The 20523-nt window shown below is 37.1% G+C and overlaps 1 protein-coding gene across 3 annotated transcripts; it reads right to left on the bottom strand.

Moving 5' to 3' along the window:
• Positions 1 to 555: 555 nt before the first annotated feature.
• LOC105220709 (mucin-2) lies at positions 556 to 17124 on the bottom strand. Of its 3 annotated transcripts, none has more exons than XM_011197165.3 (6): positions 16980 to 17124; positions 15970 to 16278; positions 7235 to 7431; positions 3515 to 3740; positions 3053 to 3355; positions 556 to 2936 (listed from the first exon to the last, which is right to left on the bottom strand). In XM_011197165.3, the coding sequence occupies exons 2-6, from the start codon at positions 16007 to 16009 to the stop codon at positions 877 to 879; spliced, it is 2826 nt and encodes a 941-aa protein (XP_011195467.1). In that variant the 5' UTR covers positions 16010 to 16278; positions 16980 to 17124; the 3' UTR covers positions 556 to 876. The 3 variants fall into 3 exon arrangements, with proteins under 3 accessions (XP_011195467.1, XP_054090891.1, XP_011195469.1); XM_054234916.1 differs by having other exon boundaries at positions 3515 to 3731; XM_011197167.3 differs by having other exon boundaries at positions 15970 to 16135; positions 16980 to 17110.
• Positions 17125 to 20523: the final 3399 nt, after the last annotated feature.

Below are 20523 nucleotides of genomic sequence, written 5' to 3'. Positions count from 1 at the left end.
TGCTTTGTAATCTAAATATTTTCTTTTAAAATTTTCAATGTTGATAGTTCCAAAATATATTTAAATCGGTTCTGCGTAACTGAAATTCTAGACCGGGTTTAGAAGACTTCGAAACTTTATTTTCTTACATTTTTATGTTATTTATTTTTTCTTGCATCTAAGGAATTAAATAAAACAAAAACAAAGTGTTTTTATTTAAATATTTATTAAAATTTATTTACAGCAAAAACTTACAAAGTAAATACACTTTGTCGTTACAATAAATTGCCATTTCGAACTTATGTAACTTAACTCAACTTGTCTTCTTTATAAATACAAAAAGAAACTAAAAAATAATATTTTCAAAAAATTTCAACAAATAATACAAAGTATAAAAAGGGTTAAAGAGAGACAATTAGAGCATCAAAAGTGAATACATAAAAAATCGAGGTCTAAATTAAAAATGTTGAGTATTTGTCTAACGACTATGAACTGCGGCATTTTTCGCGTATTTTTATAATTATTTCGCAAATAACTAGAAACACGCAAATAATAATATTAAATTACAAGATATTGGATGGGGTATAAAAAGTAAAAAAAAAAAAGGGTTGATGAATTGGACGGACGACACACGCTGCGGCTATAGAGAGTGTGGCAGTGGGAGGATGAAGTAAATGTGACACTAAAAACTCTGGCACGGACACCGACTTCAAGCTTTGACAATACTTTCAGAGGAGCTAATTTTATTGCAGTGAAGAAGTAGGGAGTCATATCAACCCCTTTTCTTTCTTCTAGAACGATACTGATTTAGAGGAAGTTCTGGTATTCTCCCGTAAGAAGAGTAGTCGCGCCTATGAAGTATAGGTGTTTGTGTGAATTCCCTCAGCTCTCACTGCCTCAGTTTCTGCGAGTTTTTACGAACTCGGCGATCTCATAATCTGGATATTCCTGCGGCGACTCGCTCAGTGTGTCGGTGTCGTAGTAGGCATAATCGTAACTGGTGTCCTCATCAGCATGTGCTGGACGCTTGGAGGCACCCTTGCCTTTCTTACCCTTTTTCGCTGAGGATTTGCTGGTCTTCGGCGCCTTGGTGACCTTGGTTGTCGAGACTGGCGCACTGTATGGTGTTGTAATGAAGGTGGTTGGACGTCTCGTGGTAGTTGTGGGGGATGCCGTTGTTGGCGGTACGCTGGTGGTGCTGGAGGCATACAGCTTGGTTGTCGGCTGAGTTGTGGAGTAGGCGAAGTAATTGTAGGTTGTGCTGGGTGTGGTTGTTGAGTAGGCTGTTGATGTGCTAGGGGATCTCGTCGATGATGCCTCCAATTTCGGACTGTATTGTGAGTTGTACTGCTGCGAGTTCTTCTCGGCTTTGAAAATGTCTGCGCGCAATTTATTGATACTGGCAGCGCCGAAATTCAACGAATGGGCCGTATTGAAGAGTTCATCTTCATCGCTCAAGTCAGTTGGCTCCGTTTTTTCTTGCTGTTTACGGAATGCGGTTTGTTGCTGGGTTTTCAAGTGTTTCTGTGGATTCTGAAATTCATTGTTGTAATTAGAAGCACGTGTGGTGGTTGTTGTTGTAGTGGGCGGCTTTGTTGTAGAGGAACGTTGTAGATTGAAACGATTGCGTGGGAAATCAACCTCATACAACTCCGGATGGTATTGGCCATCATCCTCATCGGGATCATAGTAGGGATTGGCGGTGGTTGGAGTTAGCGTGTTGATTGCAACAGTTGGCTGTTTGGTCGACTTACTTGAGGGACGCACAGTTTGTGGTGTTTGATAGACGAATGAATCCAATGATTTTTGATAAGTAGTCGGCTTGAATGTAGTTGGTTGTTGTTGTGTTTTCGGCACAAGTGTCGAGAATTTCTTAGTGGTGCTCGTCGTCGGCGCGTAATAATCCGTCTCGCGTTGTGTGGTGGCTTTGTAATTGATGCTACCGCGACTGGCGAAACCACGTGGACGTGACTCCGGATTAACTGTGGTTCTTGTCGTGCTAACCGCTGCGGTTGTGGTAGTACCACGCTGTTTCTGAGCCCCACTGAATGGTGTTGGCTCTTGATTTCCCTGTCGTTGTGACTTATCACCACCTTTGGCGCCACGTGAACGGTAGTACTGCGGTTCCTGATACTGATTCGCTGTTGTTGGACGTTGAGACGGCTGTGACGCCTGCGACGACTTTGTAGACTGTGTTGATTGAGTTGACTGCGTCGACTGTGTATTCTGTGCGGGTTGGAAAGGTTGCGGTGGTTGTAATTTGATTTTCGAAAAGTCATCGAATTCATTCGCGATGGCCAATTTCTGTTGTGTGCGTTCCAGTTTTTGCGCCTTTCGCGCCGAAGCGGTCGGTTTGCTTTGACTTTGCGTCGTTTCCTTGGGTAGATACGAATTGCCGCTCGTGCTTCTTCCTCGCGCTCCAACGGTATTCTCGCGTGTCAGCTCGGTATACTTCGGCGTTGTGCTTTTGATGCGATAAACGCTGCTGGTCGGGTTGTAAGTGGTGGGGTCGATTTTCTCTTGTGTCTGATAGTCATTCGAATTGAAGCTGAAACGATTTGCGGCGCTATAACTTGAGCGTGTAGTAGACGGAGCAGCTGTTGTGGTGGTCGACGTCGCAGTAGGCTTCGGCGGCGTAAAGTCATAGGCGCTGGCGTTATAGTAGGTCTGCAATGTCACCTTCTTTACGATCTTCGGCGCATTTGTTGCGAGAGAAGTGGAAGTTGCAGTTGTTGTTGTTGTTTTCGTTGTGCTAGTTTGTTGTATACGCTTCGGACGTGTTGGTTGTACACGCGTTTTGCCGGTTGTGACGCCCTCTGTAGTTTTCTTGTTGTAGTCATTGAAGTCGTTGAATTTCGCCTTCACCGGGTGATCAATGAAATCGTCCTCGCGTCCACCATTGCGATTCGCAAAGAAGTGCGAACTATGTGACCCCTTGAAGATGTCATCGTACTCCTCTGCAATGTGTTTAACAATGTGAGAAAAGTGTGTTAAAAAATTTATAAAAATACAAAAACAAAACAAAACAAAACAAGGAAATGGGTCACTCAATAATTCATGCGGCACAACTTACGTTTCGACTCATCAAAATTGCGCTCAGTGGTCGTCGTAGTTGTTGTTGTGGAGGTGGTAGTTGATGTTGTTGGTGTATAATAATTAACAATGGGCCGGCGCGCTGGTGTCGTCTCGATTTTTCGTGCTTGCGGTGCCTCATAATCATCGTTGTCATTGTTATTGTTGTTTTGCGTATTTGAATTTGCGTAATTATGAAAAGTGTTGCGTTGCGGTGTTGCGCCAAAGTGCTTCGAATAGTTTGGCGGTTGATCAGGGCGTGACTTTTGATCAACACGCGTCTCTTTAGAGCGTCGGATATCGCCTATTTGACAAAGAAAGACACGAAATAATGAGATGTTTATCACAGTTGTTGTATAATTACGTTTAATTAGTAATTTGTGCATGACTTAGCATTATAAAGAATTGTGCAGGGTGCTTCAAGATGATTAAACTTTAGTTTCCTCTATATTTTTGCACTCACCACTCTCAGCGCGTTGCAAATGGAACGTTGCTTCCTCTTCTTCGGCTAACGGTGCACGCTTACTCTCAAATCCGGAACCCAAACGATATAGATCAAAGTTATCACTGCCATAGTAGAGCACGGATGACTCACAGTCGACATCTCCCCAATCGGCACAAATTTGCGCTTCCTGATCGAAGGCGGTGCCATTGGGACACAAGAAACGGAAGTCCTGCACCTGTAAAAGCTATTTGTTTAATTGTAAATTAAATGTTATTAAATGTGTGTCAATCATTTACAGGAAATACGGTTCGGTATGCGATGTTCATAAATTTTGCATTTGAAATGAAATCTATGTACATATACGAGTATTCGATATTTTTTTTGGTAACAAAATGGATTAGTAGTCGCCATTTTGTATCAAAATGTCTCCATATATATGAAATGTGTATGATACTTAAATATGTCTTTAATGAAGTCTGAGAGAGAGGAATCGGATTGCATTATCGTTCCTTGCGAAATAAATTATCGAAGTTTGACGGTTATAAACTATCCTAACCCTTAAACACATACTAATATAGAACTTAAGAGAATTTCGAAAATTTATTATAGGTTAGTTGTTCCGAAGAAGAGTTCGAAAGTATTTCTGACCCCAAATGCTCGCACTTTGGCCATAATTAGGCTCGATATGCTGTTGATGAGGTCCAATATACCATTTCAGTTCATTACCCCCTTCTTCTAGCTTAGTTGTCTATCTAGTATAAACCCAAGCTATTTAATAGAGCTCGTTAGTACCATAGTTGTGTTCCTTAGAGATTTTTAAGTATTTTCTGATGTATACGACATTTTGAGAGATATGCATAAAGATGACATCAGAGACAAAAATCAGGCCAAAGTATCCACATTTTCCTTTATAAAGGGTGTTTTTTAGAGGTTTTTTCGGACTTGGTCGTTCTGACAGATGTTACTTGATCTATACTCATTTCATAATAAACAGACTTACTCAGCAACAAATTTTATTGCTGAGATATAGCCGCAATTACTGCAAAAAGTGATCGATAATTGGTCTGGAATTCGGTTGGAATTTATTAGAGCTAGCTGCCCGACCTCTTGAAAAACACCCTTTACATTGTATGTATTTATGTTTGAAGGATTAAATTAAATTCTTTTTCTAATATTTCCGAAAAATACTCAGCAATATCGATACCTCTTCTTTTCAAGAATACCATGAAATATTCTATATTTCCTTTTTGGCAAAAAGTTAATGAAGCATGACTTTAAATGTGTACAGATTGCTTACAGATGCATAAAATAACGTACATTTATTCAATTGGCAGTTTTATGAGAATTCTCAGTGGACTACTTAAAAATAAATACACGATTACTCATACCCCTTAGGCCAAACACAAAATAAGTATGAAAACAGTTAATCCAGTATATACATATACGAGTACATAGTTATCTATATGTATGCACGTAAAAATCGCCGTTGTATTGCAGTGGAGCGCATCATAAATTTTATAATCAGCGCGAACAGCAAAAACCGCTGGAAAATCATATTCTGCAATACATAATTATCGCTGAAGTTGAACTCTGCCATTTCGAGAAACGGCAAGCGCTGTGGGAGCGAAAACACACACTCTTCCATACAATACCATAAATGTTGTTGTGACACACATGGAAAACGAATGGCAAGAACACTCGCACAAACAAACATTCAAACTTCAGCAGTCAGCCGCTTAGAAACTTAGAAGCTTAGAAGTCTACTGTTAGCTACCGTTAGCTGTGGAAGCCAATAAAATTCAGAATTTTTTTTGTGACAATTCAGCACTCTAAATGCGACCGACTTGAATTACCAGCTGCGCTGATTTGCTTTGAACCGGCTCAAGCACTAACGGAGTGCACATTAAATTAATTTACAATACAATAGAGACCGAAAATACGAATTGTGTTGACAAAAAGAGTAGGAAAACCAAAACCGCCAAGTCTGCAACTAAACCGTAAAGCAGAAATGTGAAACTGTCAATGAAGGCAACTGCCAACTGCAGAAGAACGCTTGCAGCGCGGTCTTGCAACCCACATGCTGCTTCTTCCTGCTTATTTATTTAACGGCGTAAAATTGAACGAAAATCGAAGATAACTGTTAGATGCGAGTACTATGAAGAAATAAAATTTAATTTAACTACAAAGGTCATTCGCAAACATATCGCTTGTTAAATTCATTTGGCCTAACAGTAGGAGCGTTCGAAAATGTGATTCGACTGTGACTGTTTTTTATTGCTTGCGTGTAAAATGGCACGACAAATCTTGAGTTGCTATACAGTAGTCACGACTGGGATGCATGGGTTGAAATTTTTGTTTTTGTGAGAAAAATAGAGACGTATCTTTCTTGAGTACTTGGGCTGTAGAGCTTTAATTGGAGGTAGAAATAGAAAAATTTAAGCTAGAAGGTCTTTGAAGGTCATTTTGAAATTAATCGCATCAAAATTTTTGTGAATTTTAACTGAAAGCATCGTGTGATCTAAAGATTCAGCAACATCGAGGAAAGGTAAGAAACAGTTTAACCAAAAGTGAAACATTCTCGGGTGTACGAAGGAACTCGAGCTCTGCAAAAGTTTAAAAACAATTAATATAAAGGTGTTAGTGACTTCTCTCTTTCGGTTAAAGAATTTGAGTTTGTTTCCAGGTTAAGGCCTCTGTTGCATCTCACGTGTAATGGTGAGTACCGTTTGTGTATGTCCTTCTAAGAGATGGTTATGCTTGAAGTAAGTTTCTGCATTCATGATTTCTTCAAGTATTGTTCTTGCTTTAAGCTTGAGCATACAGATCTCTTTGGATATGTTAAGTTCCGAAAATATGGACATTTTTGTCGTTGGTGATGGGAGTTTCGGGATAGTGTCATATCCTAGGTCTTTTAAGCTGTTAATATCAGCCCTGGCATTAATAACTATTTAGATTATGCTGATACTATATTCGAAAAATTTACTGTTATTGGATATATTACGTATTTAATGTTAATCTGAGAATCTTAATTGGCCATTATCTCCTCTTATTTTAATGCAATAGTCATATATATTTCAGCAAAAATCTCAGACTGGCTGAGCTGGCGGAAATTTTACTCAAGTGCTGTAGAGGTCTCCGTGAAGATAGATTTTTGAACTGAACGGGAACCCTAATATAACTGCTCGTTGCAAATGACGTCTGACTTTTTCAAGTTTGAGTCACATTCGCCAGCTAACATAATCTGACTGGAATTATTAACCTCCTCCTTTCAAACAAACACTATAAGCAAGTAGCTACTACTTCGTCTCTGAATCTCGTTTAACTTGCAACTGGAGATGCACGACATCAGCAATATTCAGTGGCAACTGCGTCGCCAAGTGAGTAACGCCATATCGTCAACGAGCACTTATTGAGCATGCGCATATTTGATGCCTTCATTGCGCAGCACTTGCAGCTGGCACCGCTGTATATCAAACGAATCGTAAGTGTATCACATTCGTATATATTGGCATTTCGATTGTGATTTCGATTTTATAGGCACTCGCATTGGCCTGCATCTAACACTTTGATTGCATTTTTGCAATATTATTTCACATTTTTTATTCTCTTAAGCAGTTCGTGCGTTGCATAGTGACCGTTGTTACCGTTAAAAGCCGCAATTGCCACTTGACTTAACTGCTGACGATCTTCACACACACACTAACACACAGAGTAGTACGTATATTGATTCGTACTTACCCCCACTCCGGACACTTTGACGCAGACATGGAACATCTGACATTGAGTCTCCGCATCTGCATAGTAGCCGCCGAGTATCTTGTCGTGGCATGTGAAACGCGTCTGCGGCATATTTTGCAGGCTGTACGTTGGCCATGGCTTGCGATAGTCCAGCTGCGCTTGTCCCAGAATGCAGGCCGCCGTCGCCAAGAGTATTGCTGCAATGGCAAAATGACAAAAAAAATATATTGTTATTTGCTGTTATTATTGTTGTATTTAATGTTCGCTTCATATTTTTCGTGATAGCGTATGTTAGTAGTTTGTGGTGAGCTTTTGGGAAAATGCGCTTTGAAAGTGACCAAGCTTGCTTGCTTCAGTGGCCGGCTGTGGCGCTCATCGCGGCGCATGGCCTTGGCGCAGAATTGGTTTTTGCTCAATTAAACTGGTTTAATGCCTTTATATGCTGTAATTTATGACTGCACATACAAACATATTTGGACCATTTAATGTAGACAATTTCTGAGTCAAAATATTTACTAAGCGATTGGTGTTAAGAATTCGCGGTGAGCTGAGGTGTAAAATTGTATATAATTACTGTTATCCTCCTATTGTTTAGCATGCTAATTATGTGTTGTGAAAATATTATTTGTAAAGTGCTGTGTATAGAGTTAATTATTTATTTAAATAATATAATTATGTTTTCGAAATTAGTGTTGGCAGTAATTGTGTTAAAATTTTCAGTAGTTTTAATTAGCGCCTTTTTCAATGCATAAAAATCGAAGACATCGATATATATATATATTATATTTCACTAAAGAAATTTTACATTAATCATTTAAAATATTTGAGGATACAAACCAATTGCATTTTCCCACTACTCTTACTAAAAATACTTATAGAAAACAAGTAAGGAAGTACTAAGTTCGGGTGTAACCGAACATTTTATACTCTCGCAATTTATTTATTTAACTTTATTTTTATTTTATAATACACAATTTGACCCACATATTCGTCATATATATTGTATAAAGTCCATTGAAAGCTGGATACCATAATATTAGGTTAGAAGCACCGAGGTACTCGTGTTCGGTATATGGGGCCTTAAAAACCTATGGTCCGATTTCGGCGATTTTTAGAATGGGGCTGCCACACTATAAACGAAGTATTTGTGCAAAGTTCTGCACCGATATCTTCACTAGTGCTTACTTTATATATTGTAAAGTAAACGATTCAGATTGTCTTCAAAGTTCTGGTATATAGGAAGTAGGCGTGGTTGTGAAGTTTCATTGAAATCGGTCAAGTAGTTCCTGAGATATGGTTTTTGACCCATAAGTGGGCGACGCCACGCCCATTTTCAATTTTGTAAAAAAATCTGAGTGCAGCTTTCATCTGCCATTTCTTATGTAAAATTTGGTGTTTCTGACGTTTCTTGTTAGTGAGTTAACGCACTTTTAGTAATTTTCAACCTAACTTTTGTATGGGAGGTGGGCGTGGTTGTGATCCGATTTCTTTCATTTTTGGACTGCATTAGGAAGTGGCTAAAAAAACGACTGCAGAAAGTTTGGTTTATATAGCTCTATTGGTTTGCGAGATATGTACAAAAAACTGAGTAGGGGGCGGTGCCACGCCCACCTCCCTAAAAAAATTACATCCAACTATGCCCCTTCCTAGTGCGATCTTTCATACCAAATTTTATTTCCATAGCTTTATTTATGGCTTAGTTATGGCACTTTATGTGTTTTCGGTTTTCGCCATTTTGTGGGCGTGACAGTGGTCCGATTTTGCTCATTTTTGGAAAGCAACCTTCATATGGTGCCAAGAAATAAGTGTGCCAAGTTTCATTAAGATATCTTAATTTTTACTCAAGTTACAGCTTGCACAGACGGGCGGACGCACAGACAGACATTCGGATTTGAACTCCACTCTTCACCCTGATCACTTTAGTATATATAACCCTATATCTAACTCGTTTAGTTTTGGGTATTACAAACAACCGTTATGTGAACAAAACTATAATACTCTCTTTAGCAACTTTTGTTGCGAGAGTATAATAAAATTCATATCCCAATACTTTTGGACTTAGAGCAATACTGTACGATAAGATTTGTCCAAATCAGCCTATTTGCTTTGGTGAATACTGGGTTTCTTTGAACCATTATACGCCATTGCTTAGGTCTTTGTAGTGGTGGTCTAACTTCGACAAATTTCCTCGGAGAGAATATGGTAATTTTTAAAACAACAGATAATCAAAGGTTTTACATATTATGGATAACCACCTTATCCAATGTTTATTTATGGGTCCGTTCTTTTTAAACGGCTTTATATGTCTAGAATTGAAGCAATCCATACGAAAACTATGAAGTTAATGGCGGTTAATAATAAATATAGTGAACCTACATTGCTTTTTAGATAGTAGTACCTAGAGTAATTAAGGGTCCTGTACAAGGCAATTTTTCTATGATCTCACGTCTCTCCATGCATGGTTTTTATCACACCCCATTAGTCATGTCTATGATTATTTAACCATGACCATATCTTGCTAGGAAAAGGTTGTAACCGCCAAAAAATTGCATGAGTGCAGTTCCACATCGAACTCGAAAGGGTGATATTACGAAAAATATTTTAATAGATTATTACAATCCATCATTGTTCATTCATAATTTGATTAGTTCAGAAACGGATGAAGAGTTAAAATGTTTCAGAAAAGTATTTCATGGGTTCCGAAAGATAAGGTCTATCCTTAATTCGATTTCATGTGTAATCTTACTTTTCGGGACATTTAAGTACTAAGTCTACAAAGATTATTATATTTTAAATTAATAATAAACATAATTAAATTATAATTAATTATAAACCCAAAGAAACACAGCGTTATGTAAGTGGCATATTTTATTAAATTACCAAGGCACTTATTGTATGAACTTATAATTTTATTTTGTAATAAAAAATATTATTTTTTATAATTTACTTGATGCTTTAAGTGTGGCACGATAGAGTCTAAAATATTAGCGTAAAAAATATTAAAAATACATACACAAACACATGAAGAATACCACCCAACAACATTCAACCGATTTAAACACAATGACTTAATCACTATTCATTAAGAAAAACAACAAAAAAATTATACTGACTTTGACGTACAATTTCATTGAGAAGTATATAATGAATTGAAAGGAAAGAAAAAACACTCGAGGAAATAACTCAATCACGAAAATATTAATGACCACCTTCCCATATTAACAGCTTTTCAGCTAATAAACAAAAAACAAATAAGTTTAACTAATACATAATAGTAATGAATTAGAAAAAAACTGAAAAAAATAAAGATGATACAAAAACCATCAAAAATGCCTCAAACAGTCAGTTGGTTAATTTCCGTTTTACTCACATCTACCACACAGCTTAATGCCGAAACAGCGGCGCTGTACCTTGATGGTCATTAGCTAAGTTAAGTGGCAGGAAAAAAATAAAAATCAAAAAATTAAAGAAAATTGAAAAAAAAAATTAAAAACAAATATTAATTCAAAGAAATATGTATGTGTGAGACCATCCGTAAGCCCAACTCAAGTAGCGCTGAAGACATCAAGGAAATGTGCAAAAGATTCACATAATTAAGAAATTGATTGAACACACACGTAATATTATTGCATAATTGATAAAAATTTGAATTTCGTATGGAAATATTAAGCGCCATCAAGCTGAGGTGCTGGGAATGTAATTTGTTTGCGAATTCTTCGCAACCTTGATGTGCCGCAATTACCCACGCCACACACCAACACGCCCGTGAAAAAGAAATTAAAATTTTAAAATGATGAATTGTTTGTTCGGAAATTTTGAATTCGCCAATTGTCAGCATTAGCGCATTGAAGTGTTGGAGTGTACCAATAAACAACAATAAAATTGCTTTTAATGCATTATTTAATTGTTGACCCCAGCGCTGGCTTCAAGTGCGTAATGTGGCATATTGTTGTTGCCACATAACATTTCCATAACTCACAAGCGTGTGAATATCTATAAGTTTTTTTTTGGCTTATGATGCATGTGTTTATTTAACGGATTAGTGACGCCTCACCTTCAAAGCCGGTACTTATAAGCTGAGTATGTGCTCCATCTGCCTAAGCTTGGTGTATAAGCTGCAAGCACACATCTCTCCAAATCAATTAAAATTTTTGTTGTTTTGTTTCGGTGATTTCTTAATATATCGCGTCATTAATGGATTTGGGTATGTCCGAAGATCTGATCAATTCGATAAAGGCAATTAAATTGACGATTCGATCGCATTCATCAAATACATGTGTCCACAAAACTATTCACGGTTTGAGACGCTGAAGTGTTTTACTTTAATGATTTTGAAATTTTGAGATTATTGGCATGCTATTATCGCAATGTCATGCTTATGTAATCTGTTATACAAGTATTTTTGGGGAATTAATAGCGGTTTATGTTTTGTAATGAGTTAATCATTGCTAAAGAAATGAAAATAATACCGATTTCATAACCCTTTTTTCGTATGTAGAAATAATGAGAAAAATATAGAAATTATTACCAGATTAGACGTTTTTATAACAATATTGATTATTATCTAATAATGTTTGATCATTTTGCTTTAATGGTTACGATAACTTTTTCGAACAACAGTTTAATTTAGTCAATTAGCAATAGATATGTCCGCCTGTAGTATACTCGTCCTAATAACACCAAGAAAAATAAATTGCCCTATCGTCTATTAGGTTTTATAGCCAGCTATAATTTTAGTGTAATATATGAAATCCTATCCGACCTAGGCCAGTCAATAATAATTAGTGATCACAATCCCATTAAACTGATCTATTTACTCTGTGTGCTTTATGTAATTAGTCATTATAATTTTCTCTTTGTTTGAACAACATATTTGACATGCGGGTCAAAGCTTCTTAAATATATGGGCTTACTAGGTGTGTTCAAAAAATACCAAAAAAAGCATTTAGAGTGGGTTATAAAATCGTTAATTTATCTTATGCGAGTCATACATCTTTGATAATTAAAACTATCCTGGAGAGTTGAAAGAAATCAACTATTTTATCAGCTTTAATCCAAAAGCAGAGATTCTAAGTATTCTTATGGATCGACTTCTGACATGCTGAAGGATGCCTAAAAGTTATTCCTTAGGAATCTCTTCTCCATATTTATCATAAAGATATTTGCTTGGTCTTCGATTAAACACTGCATTTATTTTTATTGACTTGTAATCGACTTGAGAATCAAATGCGCTCTGCGATTGGCTGAAATTTTTGATAAAAAGAAGCTACGGTAGATGTCACTGCTAAAAATATCAATCAGCTGATGAAACTTAACAACTTCTTATGAAAAGCAAAAACAAAAATGAATAACAGCTGATCGGTTATCGAGTAGCCGGCAGTTCAAAAGGCAAAAAAGGGTTTCTCTACAAAAATTGTAATTGATTAATTTGCCAAAAATTTCCAAAAAAGGCTATAACTCGCGAATCTCATTCAATTAAATCCTCACAAGTCAAAAAAAGGACAAAAATTCTGAACTTTGGAAAAGCCAAACTCATAGATATTTGGTTTCATTATAAAGAAGCGCTTATTTTCGAAATTTGAGAAAAATTTGCCGCAAAAGTAAAACTAATTTTTTTACCTCTACAAGAAAAAAACAACAAAGAACTTGTAAGAGGAAGTCCACGAGGCAGTCATTCCGCAATTTGTATTTGCAGAATTCCAATTCCAACAGCGAACTTCCATCAAATACTAGGAAATACAAACACTACATTTTAGTTCTTCTTTTCTTAGTTCATTTGAGATTTCATATTTCTAATTGGTTTAATCTTCTTCTACTTCATTCTACTGTTTTAATAACGCTTGTATCGCAGCTTCGCGGATATTGCATGCAACTAGCAATTATGTCGGCAGCTGCACGAGGCACGAGGTAAATCGTCTGCGATTGAAGTTAAAAAATTATAATTAAGAAAAATTAAACATTAACAAACCAAATAATAAACGTAATTATTGCTTAGCTTTAAGTAATTTGAAATTAAACGGAAAAATTATTTTTTTTTTTAATTATTATAACCACTTGTTTAAACAAAAAAACTAACCTTAAAAAGAAACAAAAAAAACAAGAGACACAAAATACAAGAATAAACATACTCGTATAAAATAAATTTTGTAATTTTGTTGATGCTCGTTAATCTAATTATGCTTCACTTCATTTAAATTAAAACAGTCTAAATATGATGAGACAATGATTGAGCTGTTTTCTGACCTTCAGTCAACGTTTTCTTAAGGCAGCAGCGGCGGCTCAAAAGTCTGGTGGATGCATTCAGAATCAATTTTCTATGTGTAATTAATTGTGGCGAGAAATATTTTTATTTGTTTGTTCAAAGTTATTCGAAATGCAAACAATGGCAATGCACGCCGCTGTTGCCCACTGTGATTGACCACCAAAACAAATACAAATGCTAATGAACGAAACAATTTTTTACGCATTTATCATCATTTTATTTTCATTTTACATTTCGTTTGCGATTTCAACAAATAAACTATTTTTAAACTACAACTACTTCGACTTTTGTGTACTTGTTTATTTTTGGTCTCACAGTTTTCACGCTTTTGACGCTTCATCAAATCAAATTTTTGAACGCTAATGTCAAGCTTGTAGCCTTTAGGTATGAATGAGTGTGTAGTTGATACGTAATTGTGGGAGATAATTATGCGAATCATGCATTGCGCAATAAAATTGCCATAATGGGGTTTCAAATGTGCCAAATCTAAATGAAGAGTATCAATGAATGAACCTTGAAATTTTGCTCAAATTGATGCCAGATCGAGGTACTTATATATGTATACATACATACAGGCTTATGTACGAGTACATCAACGTTAGATATTAGTACTTCTTCTTTTAATGATGGAAAATGTGCTGGTCATTGTGGTGTGTCATTTTCGGGCGATGTCGCTTAAAGCAGTGCCGACATTTCAGTTCAAGTAAAGTCTAATGATATTAAAATTTCATAGCGAATGTCAAATCGGATTTGCAATTCTTTGTAGGAGTAGCGTTGAAGCGCATAACCTTGAAAGGAGTTTAGTTTGAATCTACTTCCAGACTCATTAATTCAATGAATTGATTGATAATTGAATTTAATACAAAACAAAGACTAAAGGCTTTTTATTTTTAACTATTAGACGAGTAAATAATGTTCTTATAATCTTCGGATAATGGGCAATAACAAATTTTTCTTTATAAATAAAAACAAAATTACATATGTTTATATGCCTTTTCCAGAACAATTATGAAAGAATAAACTTATAAATTTGGCCCAAAAAATCGATTTTAAATTTTCTATGGCCCCTAAAAAAATTCAAATATTAACACAAATAAAATCCACCGAGTTGGGGGTAGCCACTCGGACATACAGGACATTCGTTTGAGGCTTGACAATTAAACATCAAAACTCATATATTTCTAGATAAAAACATGATCTTAATATTTCTGCGTTGAATTTAGTAACAAAATTTAAAAAATATGAATTGCAAATGTCCGACAGTAGTGGCTTTTATTATGAAGAAGCAAGTAAACTGTTATATGGAAAATTATGTCATAAAAATTTTTAATAGATTCTAGAAGCGACGAATATTCTATGACATGTTGGATATTATCGGTTGACAACCGATTTGGTACAATATTTTTTTAAGAGCTGAGACGGGAAGGAACCCAAAGAAGAATGAAAGAAGAATCCCAAACCATGCCATTACCATTTCCTCGTCGATACCTTTTCTGGAAACTTCGAGTTATCGTATAAGATCTGCCTTAAACTGTGGGAGATCTTATTTATAAAAACTGTAAAAAATTTCAAAAATATGTCGCGATCGCCAAATAAATGATAAAAAACTGACTAGATAAATGGTGATTTTAGAAAGATTAATGAATTGGAGCGATTTTCGTTTTTTATTTATGATTTTATTTCAAGTACAAAACAATCAACTTAAACTCATAACTCTATAGACAGTGATATAAAATCAACGTTTTCCTAAGGCGGCAGCGGCGGCTCAAAAGTCTGATGGATGCATTCAGAAACAATAGAACAGAATAATGTCTCCTAATTTTTTAACAAATATGTTTGGATTATTAAATGCATTCCAGTTTAAAGTTCCAGATTTATGTATCTTACAGAAGTTTTTTTTTTTTTGGAAGGAAATTTGTGTGAAATTTGACTTCTATTGCCAATTCAAGAGTTCGACTTATGGACAATTTCGATTTAAGAAAGTTTGAGTTATGGAAGTTATATAGTATATAGTTATATAGTATATAATATTTTATAAGAATTAATAATAATGCTTTTTGAACTTGTTCTACAAAACCTACGGTACATATTATTGAGATTGAATAAATGGTTTATTAAAATCATTGAAGTGATCAAAAGATTTGCTATTCCAAATTTTGTATATTATTAAGAACCGAATTTGATCCTTAACTTCTGGATAAAAGCCTTTAAGTCATGCTAGTTTCATTAAAGGAACTATTCTTTCTCTAAATTAGTGAGCAGTTCATAAAATTTTTGATGCCATATTTTAAATGCATACCTTGAAACTATCATTGGGTTATTAAACAATAGTCTATAGACTATGAAAATAAAATGTTCGGTGGTATCCTTGTAAGGACTACTAAACTTCAATACAAAATTTAAAAAAAAATATTTAAGATCTTTAAGATCCAAACAATTTGGACAAAATTAATCAAAATAAACACCAACTCACCACCGATATAAATCCAAGTTAAGCTCCTAAGTCCCAACATAGCGCTGCCGTTGTAATATCCAATAAATGCTAAATAATTAGTTTTAAATGATGTCCTTGCCAAATTTTTGGTTGGCAGCAGTAAACTTCACAAAACGATTTAAACGATTTTCACAGGCAATTAAAACTGTAAAATCGATTCGTTTAATTGTTGTGTTAATTTCCGGTGGATGTGCGTATTTAAGTACAAAGATTTATATATATATATGTATACATTTATATTCGCTTGACTTCACTTGTCACTTGTGCGCACTTCAAGGATGCCCGCACCTTCAATTACATACAACAACAACAATAATAATAATAACACAATTATTAACAAAACACAAATTGCACAAGCGCTAAAGACCGCGACCGCGTAGCAGACAACAACAACAACAACAATGCGCTTCCGCTCGTCACCTCTGTTGCAATTTAATTCCAGTTAATGATTTTCTAATTGTTGTAGTTTCACAAACAACAACAACAACAAAAAGAAAGATGAAACACACGCGTTTTAAACGGTTTATTTTTGAGATTTTCACAAGTACGATTTGCTGTTGTTGTTGCTGCAATTGTTGATTGTCATCGGTGTTGCGGGAGTTTAACGGTTATTTTACTTCGCCGTTCGCTTGCAACGTTTTTGTTGGTTTTAGCGATTGGACGCAACGGCGCTCAAGCGGAAAAACAAATGCAAATACGCATATGTTCGTCTCAAGTCCATGCGTCAGGCGTTTATGCGCTTTAGAAGGCGACCACTGGCGGGTCTGGCGCTCCAGAGCGTTTAAAATGTGCAGCGAAACGCGAAGAAAAGCGTTTTGTATAGCAAAAACTATTTTATTTTTTGTTTTTGCAACAATAAAACAAACCAACCAACTATGTAAATACACAAAAGCGCTTGTTGTAATTGACAGCTTTACTAACACAAGAACAACAACAAGAAACACAAAAAAAAAAATAATAAAACCACTGTGATTTTTTACAGCGCGTACCAAAAGTCTCACCGGTGCCTTTGAGACAAGGCAAAACAAATACTAGAAAATCTCCACTCGTTGGTGGTGCGCGATGCACGACTTGATCGTTTATGAATTCGAAGCGGAATGATCTGTGGCAAACGAAAGGAAAACCACTTTGGGCCCATCTCTGCGCAATCGCGGCGACCAAGCAAGCCAAAGAGCTACGACGAAACATCTTCAGCGCCGCCAACAGCAACGTCGACAGCGACGCAGCTTAAACAACAGTAGACAGCGCAAGCCTCGCAGTGGCGGCAACAATGTTGGCTTGGCTTGGCTTCGAAGCTTTACCGTTTGCTGCCACACACGCTTCTTCTGCTGCCGCGGTGCGGTGCGGTGCTCATTGTGTGAGCTTGTTGCTTCTTCACAACTCTGAATTGTTGCTGACTGCTTATGGTTTTGTTGTTTAACTATTGTTGTTGGCGGTGCTTTTGTTGTTGGCTCACGAGCACACAGAGTGTGTCGTCGGTGGAGCTTCACTTTCAATAACTTGCGGTGGCTTCAGCGAAGGTGTGTGTGTGTGGATGGATGTATGTGCATAATGGCTGTAAACGCTTGTATTTTATTACAATTGCTGCCGCCAGTATTGGTTTACTTTGTGCAGAATGTTCTAAAAGTGAAAGGGAAGCTGAGTTATACGCGCATTGTAAATTGTAAATGGAATCATGCATCGTGATCTCAAATGTGTAATGAGGTGCATATAAAAATTCTCAAGGAAGTGATTTGAATTCGCGGATCTCAATGCATAAATGGGAATAAAATCGAGTATTGTCGACTGTAGTCGTATTACTATACTAGACATAACTTTCCGGAAATCATAACATGAAGTTAAAGTCGCCTGCTTTAGAATTTTGTGGAGTTCGAGTTATGGAATTATAGTTGTTCCTTAGATCTATAGTCGAGTTCCCGGATAAAACAATTCAAAGTAATGGAAAGATTGCACGAAAGTGTCCTAATTAGAATCAACATGTTAACAACAATGGGAGAGGTCCACTCGTCTCAACTGCAGTCGAATAAAATATTGAAATTTGGTTTGATTTGTGGGCCGGTGAATCATCATCATTCGAAAATAATCCCGGTGGGAACGTAGCAGTCTATAGCAACCGTTATCGCGCTATAATAACCGACTATTTGATGCCTGAAATTGAAACTTGTGATCTCGACGACATTTGGTTTCAACAAGACGGCCCCACTTCCCACACATCGCTTCAATCAATGATTTATGGAGAGAACACTTCGACACACGTTTTGGGTCAGTTGATTGGCCACCAAGATCGTGTGATATGCCGCCGTTAGGCTTTTTCCTGTGGAGATATCTAAAGTCTAAAGTCTATGCGGACAATCTCGCTTCGATTCATGCCTTGGAGCAAAGCATCAGGCGTGTCATGTGACAGTTACCACTCGAAATGCTCGAACGAGTCAAATGTCAAAGAATGATAATAAACATTCCCCATTAAATCGCGCCTTTCGTCTCCTTTTCTTGCAATTTGGCGCCAGTTGGAGTTGAGGTCTTCCTCTTCTTCTGTTTCCAAAAGCGGGTACTGCTTCGAACTCTTTCAAAGCTGGGGTGCTTTCGTCCATTTGGACAACATGAGCTCACCAGCGTAGCCGCCGTTTTTTTATTCGGTAAACTATGTCAATATCGTCGAATAACTCATACAGCTCATAGTTCCATTGTCCGCGTATACCGCAGTTGACAATGTTCCAAGGATCATCTTACCTTTTGCGCTGACGAACTTGTTGTCTTATTCAAAATATTGTAAAATCTGAAGTGATGAAATAGATAGCTGGCCTGAAAAAGAGCGGTAGTAATAAGTCTGTCGATGCTAAGAGGGTACAGCCGAAGAAACCTACAGCATTATTTTTGTCAAAACCCAATATAAAACTGTAGAGTCTCCCTATTACGCTCAAAGATCTAGAATAACTTTTAAGTGGATGGAAGAAGTAAATTTATCCAAAAAAAAGTTCCATTCGAACCCTTAATAGTTATAATGAGATTTCCTTAAAATATGCGGTGAACATCCAACACTTTTCACTTGTGACCCATTTATACAAACACCTTTCCGTAAGTATTCGTTGACACAGTAACCCAGCTGTCAAACAATCTAACGCCCCAACTAATTACCACCACACCAGCGGCTACCATTCAATTGTATGACGCCCTAAGCAACGGTTAACGCATCATTTTCCCACCCCAAGCGCTTACGACGACTACGCCAAATACATGAAATTTTACAAAAACACACTTTTCCGCAATAAATATAGAAATTATATAATAAGCGCAAGTATTCGCTTGCGACCCACTGTGCGCATGGGCGCAGAGATTTTAATCTAGTGAAGATGCCTCACTGGCTATGGGACAACATTTACGACAGCCAGCAGGCAGGCAGACAAACAACGGACAACAGACAACAGACAAAGGCGACTAAGCGGACAACAACAACAATAGCAATAACAAAGGCGCTGAGCTTAGTACAATGAGACTAAAGTGATCGCAGTAATAGAAGAAGAAGAAGAGTCACAAAAGCGCTTGGCCAGCAACTTTGGCAAATAGCGGTGGTGGCGGCGCTGTGTGAAGCTTCGCACTGCAACCAAAGCACTCTATGCAGAGTGGTAATGTCTTTGAGGCATGCAACAGCGCAACTGTATTGGATGGCTGGTTGGCTGGCTGGCGAATGCGCGGGTGATGCATCACACTTTTCGGTGCTTACATCATCCATAAATGTAAATATACACAAGCGCTTGAGTGTATGTATGGCTGTGTGTGTTCTTGTAGGTGTGTAGCTGCTTGTGGCAGCGTTAGCGACGAACTATGAATAGGAGATGCGCCGAGGAAGTGTGCTCTTTCGTTGACTGCTGCTGTTCGAATTGCAAATGCGGTTTGGCTGCACCGCCAATCGCCAAGCCGTTGGGGGAGTGAGCGTGTGACTCAACTGTGTGGCTTCGCCTGCAACTTTCGGAGTTTTTTCTAGCGTGATTGTTATGCTATGGAGAGAATTGCGGAGATGCGACGGCAGCGATTGTTGCTACATTGCCTATACACACTCGTGTATATTTTATGTTGTTGTTGTTTGCTTGTCTGTTTGCCTCACTGACTGACTGGCTGTGCTGTCGATTGTGTGACTGCGGCTGGAGGCCATGGAAAATGTCTTTGACTTGTTGGCGTAGCATGCGAATGCGCGACAAACAAGCGAGAATTGTTATGTTGCAGGCCTTTGTCGTTGCAAACATGCAAATAGCAAGAGCTTCGAGGAGGGGGTGGTGGAAGTTGCCACAACTTATTGTTATATACAGATGTATGTATGTAATGCCACATGTTGCATGTCATTGTTGTTGCTAAAGTATTATACGTTTCGCTTGACAACAACTGCGCGCCGCATGCAAACAAGTTGAGTATGCGTGCCTTACTCCCTCTGCTTACCTAGCAAGTGAAACAAGCGCGCTGTTTTGCTTAGTTGTTTAAATGCTGTCACAACTATTTTATTTGTTGCTAACTTGCTTATAATACATACATACATATATA

The sequence above is a fragment of the Zeugodacus cucurbitae genome, chromosome 2 (assembly GCF_028554725.1).
Source record: "Zeugodacus cucurbitae isolate PBARC_wt_2022May chromosome 2, idZeuCucr1.2, whole genome shotgun sequence".
Taxonomy (NCBI): Eukaryota; Metazoa; Arthropoda; class Insecta; order Diptera; family Tephritidae; genus Zeugodacus; species Zeugodacus cucurbitae.
Note: the sequence above shows the minus strand (reverse complement) of the source record. Positions and strands in the feature narration are given on the sequence as shown.